Raw genomic sequence first — 9,363 nt, forward strand, 5'->3', positions numbered from 1 at the left:
AGCTGCATGCCATTAGCTTAGTATGATAATCTGTAACGAAAAGTGAAAATAAAATAAACCCAGACCACTTTGCATTCACAAAAAATGATGTAAGTGGTATATTGGTGCTGCAGTTATCTGAAGTCAGGCATACGATGTGCAGTTTCAGAGATGTTTATGTTAGATACCAACTCTCACTGTATGAGTAAATCGCATGCAATGTAAAGACAAAGCTCACAATTCACGGTCACAAATGATTTATGTGCTCACACTATATGGTTCGATCATCAAGCTACCACCTGACTGCTGAAACTATACATGTGAAATAAACATGTAGAACCCCCAAATCCGTAACTGTGTGCCCGTGTCACCATAGTTTAATTTCTCTTTTTGCACAGGCACAATGAGGGAATACACACTGAGTTCAGGGCAATCAGTTTGTAGCCCTGCTTTAACTGTGCGAGACCGTCACGATGGTCCAAAATTTCTGACATGTCAGAAATTCATCTGACCATCTGATTGCCGGTCGAGAGAGGGTAATTACCTCTCGTTACCCCCTGTGCACTGCACAATAAACAATGAATGAAAAATCTGAATGAGTTGTATGGCTCAGAAATCAGATGAAAAATCACATAGTCAATGCCTGGCTTGAGATGGTTTGTGTTCAAAAGCCAAACTCGTGAGCCACCATGAAACCAATCGAGATTATAGCAGAGTGTCTTTTTACACAAAGTGCAAATATCCCACCTTGTTGGAAAAAGGCTATTTAAACTAACTCTAACCACAAAATTACAAAAGAAACCCATTTGCTAACAAGAGCTGTGGTGTGAAGAATAGATTAGAGTAGACTTTAGCGTAATTTCAGTTTAGTCTTGCAGGGCAAAAAGTTCTGTTATCTTCAATAGTGTAGCGATGTATGAAGCACAGCTCACTCAGACGTCACTTTCAAACCAAGCAGCTTTCTTTTGGTCAGTTTGGAAAATTTGTGTGAAAAACTTGAGCAAAACCTGTTTGGTGAAATCTTTGAGCCGTACAAAAATTCCAGATCATGTGGATTTCTATTGAAAAGACTGGACTTCGACTGCAAAAATTTGCTTTAAGATCACACAGTCGGTAGAAGGCAGTGTTGGAGAAAGTTACTTTTATAAGTAATGGATTACAATATTGCGTTACTTCCTAAAAACGTAGCTAATTACATTGTTTAGTTACTTTTTATGAAAAGTAATGCATTATGTTACTTTTAAGTTACTTTTTAAATCTGGGCAGGGCTTGCTTTTTTGTTTTTAATATAAAAAAGTTATTCTTTTACAAATGTAAAAGCCCTTTCACACCAAAAGTGAAATGAATACGCCTCAGGCTGAAGGAAATGTAAATTCACGTCTGTACAGTAGAGGGCGCAGCTCAAACAAACTGCATAAATAATACTGTATGACGCAGGAGAAGAAAGTTCAATACTATTCAGCAATAACACAAATGAAACACAGATGTGTCATTTTTGCTTAGTATGCTTGAATTGGATCATCAAAAGTCAGTAGCAAAGACATTGGTTAATAAAATGGTGATATTTAAAATAAATGATATTTGTTTTATTTAACATATTTAATTATTGCAGGATTGTATAATATTCTAAGTTTGCATTTGACTGTTTTTATTCATTTTGAGGAATACTGAATCTGTTTTTGCGCAGGTGAGATGAGTAAATGCATGTTCACATTTAGTCTAGAACTACAGTAAGCATCTGTTCACACAGCAAGCACTTACTCTGCACTCACTCCCGATTTCTCTCAACATGGCAACACGAGAGCTGTCAGTCAAGACATGGGAAACAAAGTAACTGATGTTACATATTTGAAAAAGTGATTTAGATATTTTATTCTTAATTAATAAAGTAATGTGTTACTTTACTTTTTACTTTAAAAAAGTAATCTGATTACATAACTCGTGTTACTTGTAATGCGTTACCCCCAACACTGGTAGATGTCAGTCCTCTGTCATGTGTCTTGTGTTTCCCGCCCTCATGTTTCCATATTTTGGTCATGTTCCTGTCCTTGTTAAGTGTGATTATTAGTTAATTCTTGTCCAGCTGTGTTTTAGTAATTATCTTTGATTATCCTGTGTATTTATAGTCCTGTCTGTTCAGTTAGTGGTTGTCTGGTGTACTCGTTACTCCCCGGTGTTCCTGTGTGTCAGCCCTGCCTTGTCTTGTCTTGCCCTGCCTTGTCTACATTAAAGACTATTATTTTGAAGTTACTCCTCGTCTCCGTGTTCCTCGTTCCTTCCTGCTGTGTGCACCGTGACAGTAGAAGGCATAGCCCCTATACATTTATACATTTAATGCAATCTTCAACAAGCCCCTGATGAATTATAGCAAGTCTGGCATGATTTGTGTCAAAAACATTCTTCTCACAGTGTTAAACTGCAAAGCCGCTGATGCTGCACAGTGTATCATGAGTCATTTTATATAAGGTAAACAATGACCCACTGACTGGTTGACTACTTCTCTGCACTATTAGATGTCCGGTTAAAATTAGTACTCGCGCAAAACACACAGAACAATCACTCTTTCTAAATGCACTCAGATTAGAACCTGTATGTACATGATTCCCGCATCTCAATCTCACCTGCAAACACACAACTCTAACACCTGCATCATTGGGTCATTGGGTGTCATGTGGGCCGTTGCAATAAAAAAAGCAGAGAGGAGGAGGGAAGGGGGATTGGCGCTCATACGCCGAGTTGGGAGAATGTTGTCTTGGCATGGAACTTGTACTCGTCTCGCTGTGTTTGTTCTTTACATGACTTTACGAGGTTTCAGTGATGCACTCGACCAGGTATGCTGTATACAGCGCTTCCCCAGGCCACCTCCATGTATCCATTTTTCAATTACTCATGTTGGTTAAGTTCATTTTTGAAGCTTGACCAAACTACCATGATATTTTGTTTGTGTGGATAGCTCATTCTGAGAAATGAATGCTGTGGGAAAGCTTATGTCGTATCATTTAACTGAAATGCTGAATGAAAACAGATTAGACTAGGTTTTTGTCATGTTGGAAAAAGTTAACACTCTATTAAGTCCATACTTCAAAGGGAAGGGAATATTGAAGTGTTCTAAATAGGTCTTGTATGAATCATTAGTGTTCTCTTGAAAGTATGTTTGAAGAAAAAAGATTTAAAACATAAAACTTTTTTCTTTTTTGTTTAAATCATGGTTTAAACCATTTTAAAATCACTGAAATTCATGAGTAGCTTATGCTTTTATAAAATAAAATTTTCTATAAATAGTTAATTCATTAAAATAATTATTCTACAGTAAATAATATAGTTATATTTATCAGGTGAACATTAGGATATTAACCTAAACAAGTTAACCATGGCACAATAAAATCAAATGTGCGATCACAGATTTAGCTATTTATCTTGTGACAGTTTCGATTGTGGATATATACATTTCTTAATATAAATAAATAAATAAACAAATAAACAGATCCAGATTTTCCAAAGGTAAAATGCCAATATAAATGATACAATTTAATGAATGCAATTGAAACATTTCTAAAAACTGTACCAGTACATAATATGTTTACCAGTGCAAATTCTAAATAAGAAATAAGAATAAAAATAAATAAAATTACATAATGGTATTGCCAGTACACTTTCTGATCTGCACTACTGACAACTGTTATCTTACACAAACAAACAAATAAATATAGATATTTATATGTTACACAGAAAGAAAAAAAAATACCTTGAAATGTGCTTTACAGTATGTGGCAGCATCTAAATTTAGTCAAAAATATTATTTCATGTAAGTGAGTCAGACCTGACTACATGAGGTTAAACAAATGAATTAATAAATAAGTAATTGGATCAGGTAGAAATAGCTTATTATGGTAACAATTTACAGTATATAAGGACATTATGCTGCACAGTTGCTAGTCCGTTTTCTTGCCTGTATTGGCAAAAACATTGACAGAAGTTTAACTGATTGATTTTTCAGATAGTGTCTAACTCTGCCAGTTGAAATATTGCATGTCTTTATTTTTTATGTTATTAATTTTGCAGCTGGGTGCCTTCTAAACTGGGGTTGAGTAACATCTTTCAAGGTTACGGTACAGCATATGCTCCACATGCAGTCCATGTTTTGCAATAAATCAAAAATGCTGCTCATGTTACAAAAGAAGAAAAAAAAAAAAAAAAAAAATTCCAACTCCAACTCAGGTACAGTCTGTAAGAAAACTGTAAGAAAAGTGTCCAGATCACACCAATTAGACAAAGCATACAAAGCTTGCATAATACTGACTTTCGAACACTGTACATTACATGTAGCTTATGTTATGAATCCAGTAGTTTGCATCACCTAATTCGATATCATCTGATAATCTGTATCTGTAACATAACTTTTAAAGGTTTTTTGGTCTTACACATTGTGTTTGTAATAAAAAGACAATAATAACAACATAACTTAGTCAATTTCATCACCGTTTTTTAATGTGACATGTTAATATGAAAATGTGTTGCATACTGTGACCTTTTATTTCTATACTTCTCTGTTGTCTTTTTAAATCCATGCTGATGTCAGGCTACCATGAGGATCAAGTCTGTCAGACTGTTAACAGTGAAAGTCCCCAGTGACCTTTGCACAGGAGCTGTTTAAAAGTGAAGTGCGTAATTTGTTCAATGTTAAAATACACTGACAACACCAAAGGTTGATTCACTGCACAGCAATATTGGCTCAACCAATTATGGGAGATTAGGGGCGGGACTTTCTGTTTATTATGGGGGGAAATTTGTTTATTACCATTATTATTTCAATTCCATTTAGTCATGCTAGTAGAAAAGAAATACACATAACCTTTAACCAAAAGATCTTAAGATTAATCGTCAAAATAATGCCTACTGACAGTCGGTATATTCACTGCACTCAAGACGCATCGCTACATGCTGACAGAATTAAATCCTCAGAAAATATTATCTTCTAAGTCTGCGGCATGCCAGAATTGGCCAGGTCGAAGAACTCAGAATTACTGTGACTGGAAAAGTGTGCCAAATTCATGTTAAATGTGGAAAAGGAAACCTAAAATCCCTCTACTGTCAAGAGACGCTTCCTTTCTTTTCTTTTTTTTTTTTTTTTTTTTTAATAAACCCAATCACCCAATTGGCTTCAAGGAAAGAGCTTGATCCTGTTATTGGCCCAAATATGTCTTTCAGTTTTCAGCAGAGCAGCCATAACTCCTCATGAAACTTTGGGTTGTTGGAGCTGACAGCGTTCAGAGATAAGTTTTTACAAATGAGGCACAGAAGGGAGTATAACTTTTGAAGCATTTAACTCTAGATTTTTTTAAATAGCTTTTTTAACACAACCTTTTTGGCCTCCTGTAACGATTAGATGAGGATGATGAAGGATGTTTAAACATTGCGGAAATATTTCTACACTGTTTAATGCTGTTGAGCACAACAAATCACACATGCACAAACACACACACACACACATGCTCTGCACAGCTACTATTACAGTTCATTTCAATCTATAGAGTTAAAAAAAAAAAAAGTAAGCAGATTTGATATCACAGGAGATAAATGTCAGACAGAGTTCATGGAAAGTAAATGAGAATGTGGGTACATACGTATGGAGAAGGAGCAAACTCATTAAAAGGAAAAAATAAAAAATAAAATAATGACGAAGATTAATGCTTTTCAGTTCTTCTCAGCAGCCAGAGTCTTGTTTCATAAGCACAGTTTATTCACAGAGAACTTCATTTATTTTAATAATAATGCAGAAACACAGTATAGAAGTGTTTATATTATTATATTATATTATTTGAATTTCCAAGGAATTTATTTGAATACTCTTTTAAAATCTAGTTATATATCTCAGTGAGGCCCAATGTGTTCCTTGCAGATTAACTGGTTCGGAAAATATTTCCTGAAGACAAAAATGTGATTTTTTTTTTTTTTACCTTGCTGTTAAGACTTTTCTCAGCAAAACAATTCAAATTCAACTTCACTCTGTTCACTTTTGAAGATGAACACATTTTTAGGTTTAATGTGTGTGTGCGTGTAACATAGATTTTTATACTGACCACCCCCTCCGACCACAAGTATGACAATACCTCAGCAGCATCCACAAATTTCTCTATTCTACTCTCTTTCTGATTTGTACTCTCAGTGGTCAATCTCAATGGTCTCAGTGCACAACTGAATGGACATTTACCACAAGAGCTCTGCGGCAATCTTGACAAACCATTCTTCTGTCTGAATTGCTCAAATACTTGAGGAAATAAAAGAATGCTGCGGCAATTCGATTTCTGGGGTAGGTTTTTATGCTTTGACTGGTTAGTGTTATTAGTCACCCAAGTAAGTTGCATTAATTGCTATTTGTTTAAACTTTACTAATAAAACAAGGCTATTAAGGCAAACAGTTAATCACCTTGATGCAACTTTTTCGGAGAGGACCATTTTTTAAAAGACATCATATTAGCTGTACTATTCAACATTGTCTACAAACTGATTCAGCCGCAGAAAGAAATACTCCTCACAGTTGTCTTTGTTGAAATCGTATGAAATGCTGCATTGGAAAGGCAATGGTCCTCTTTTCTATGGGCACAGAGGGGTGCACAGGAAGCAAAAGACCTTTATGACAAAAGGTCAATGGGTGTACTCAAGTCTCACTGACAATGTGCCTCAGCAAGCAAAACCCAACTATTCAGCTGAATCACTAAAAGATGCTCTGATGTTGGGGTATTATGCATTCTAGAATGAAAGTTCATATTTATATGAACTAATGTGTATAAACTATAAGTGAGGACAGAACATGTCATGCACTAAGGTATATTTGAATTCAGTGTCACCATATAAGGCAGCAAAAAGAAGCTTTAACATTTTCAGTGGGTTATTTTTGCATTCCAGTTTGTCTAGACGATCCTTCCTAAAACTGTTATTTGTAAAACAAACAAGTATTGTATGAGCATTGCATTTAGGATGCATTGTTACTGTATATATGTGGTGCAATGGCATTGTATATTGAAGCAGATATTTTCATAAATGAAAACACTGTATCAGGAAGCACTGTTTTAAAATGATGCAATGGCTTTGACACAGAATAAGCACTTTATGTGTTCACACTGACAGCTTTGAATGACGCACTGAAGTTATCAGAATGACAAATGCGTGCCGCTGAACACATGCAGCAGAGAGCGGCGTTACGCACGGACTTACCCGAGGACCATTCGACTTCTGCGCTGAGGCTGGTGGCAGGCACATCATCATCAGTAGCGTGAGGGAATACAAAAATACAAAAAGGACCAGATTGTGGCAGTACATTCTGTCTGACGTTAAAGTGTTAAGACAACTGACAGCCTACGGACAAGATTAAGTTAAGAATTGGCAGCGGTCCCAAAATTGCAGGAAATTCCAAAAGTTTGTTTCCAAATAAATTCGTCCTCAGCGGGCTTCTTCTTTACGCGTGTGCATATTCATAGTGCCAGAGAGTACGCAGACGAGATGATGAAATTCGTAATGATGCACTCTTTCCACTGCGTGGGATGTACTGTCCTTTCCAAAGCTACAGGTTGAATAGTTTGCCTTACACTTTGGGACGCGGTTAAAACCTAAGGGGGTGGGATTTTATGACGTGATTGACAGCAGGGACGTCCAATGACAGTGCACTAAGACAGGGTGGGGGGTGCAAAAGTCCGCGGATTAATCATCAGTCCACTTGGTTACCGCAAGAGTAATGACGCACAAAGCTCTACGACTTTCTTTAACTCAACACTCCTTCGAAACATTTTACAACTTATTTCTTTTTTATGGGTGTTTAATTGGCGTAAAAGGTGTGTGTAACGCAGTTTCATTTCATTTCAGTTTCATAGTCCGACAAACAATTGTATATATATATATATATATATATATATATATATATATATACCGGTATATATTTTTTATTATTATTATTTTTATAGACATGTTTTTGGTTGCACTTTATTTTAAGGTGTCCTTGTTACAGTGTAATTTTGCATTTAGGTACCAAGGATTATTAATTAACTTTATAATTAAAATAAAGTGTTACCTAGATTTTTAATCTAATCAAGGTTTCTTGTCAAATAAAGTGACAATAAACAGCATGTTATCATTGTGTCAACTTACCCCACCAATTTAATTTAATTTAATTTTAATTTATTTCACTTTATTTTATTTTATTTGCTTTTATATTTATACTTTATATTTATTTTATTTTTACAGTGGTGCACATTTTTATTTTATATTCTAATTTCTTATATTATATTATTATATATAATATTTTATTTATTCTATTATGTTTTTTAACCAATATATTGCTATTTATTTATACTTATAAATAAATATTAGTGAGAAATATGAATTTTATTTGCAAAAACAGATAACTCCATTTTTTAAATGTTCAAAAATCATGTTTTTTTATTATATTATCATATTTTTATTGCGTTTTATTGTGTTAGTTATTATTTATTTAACCTAATCAAAATAACCCAACTGCAGTTTGATTGAGCTTAATTGGAATGCACAATGACAAAACAAGTTTTTGAAAATTGTTAAACACGGAGTTATCTGTTTTTGCAAATGAACTCTTCATATTCTCTAGACAAGTAAAAAATTATTACAGGTTATGTCTGGAGGTATAACATGATTAGCTAACATGATTTTACCCCATCCCATTATGTATGTATGTATGTATTTATTTTATTTTAGAAAATTATTAAATATATATTAAGTGAAATTATTCAATATATATATACGAAGTTTTAATATGAGTTTTTAGATAGATAGATAGATAGATAGAGAAAGAGAGGCTATGAGAAGCAGAGCTCAGGTCTGCCTCCATGCGGTTACCGCTATCAGTGATGATTCTGTGGATGTACCTTGATGTGCCGTTAGCTTTCCATTCGACTCTCTCCCCGGGGTTCGTTCCACACTACACCAGCTGGTCTCTGCCCGGCTGGGACTGTGTGAAGTTCTTCTGGGGGAAGGGAGGGGTGGGTGGGGGGGGGGGGGGGGACAGGAGTGTCTAATGGAATGTTAACGAGATCACTTTATGTCCTGTATCCACTTTCCTCCTGCCCGCTCCTTTAACCATGTCCACATACAAAACAAAGCTGCTTTCTGGCGTGTGAAAAAAAATTGTTGTTAGAGAAACGTTGACCAACACAGACGGTTGTTGTCACTTGGCTGGACTTGAAACAAATGTTTGACAAGGGCCAGAGAGAAACGAGAGGGCAAACAAGCTGAAAAGGGCTGTGCTGCCCAATTATCACACCGGCCCTTTCCACAGATCCTCAGTGGCGGTTCACTGTCTGTTTATAGTAAGCAAAGCCGACAGAAAATTAGCAGGTGTCTGTAGACAAGACCAGC

General features: G+C 35.4%; 1 protein-coding gene across 11 annotated transcripts in view; it reads right to left on the reverse strand.

Annotated features, from left to right (window-relative positions):
• The window catches only part of smoc1 (SPARC related modular calcium binding 1), a 63,755-nt gene extending 56,195 nt beyond the window's left edge, over positions 1–7,560 (reverse strand). For all 11 annotated transcript variants that reach the window (XM_058750206.1, XM_058750208.1, XM_058750215.1 and 8 more), the window contains exon 1: positions 7,195–7,560. In XM_058750206.1, the coding sequence (XP_058606189.1) occupies positions 7,195–7,299 (105 nt within the window). In that variant the 5' untranslated portion in view covers positions 7,300–7,560. The remainder of the gene's footprint in view (positions 1–7,194) is intronic.
• Positions 7,561–9,363: the final 1,803 nt, after the last annotated feature.

Source organism: Onychostoma macrolepis, chromosome 17 (genome assembly GCF_012432095.1).
Source record: "Onychostoma macrolepis isolate SWU-2019 chromosome 17, ASM1243209v1, whole genome shotgun sequence".
NCBI lineage: Eukaryota > Metazoa > Chordata > Actinopteri > Cypriniformes > Cyprinidae > Onychostoma > Onychostoma macrolepis.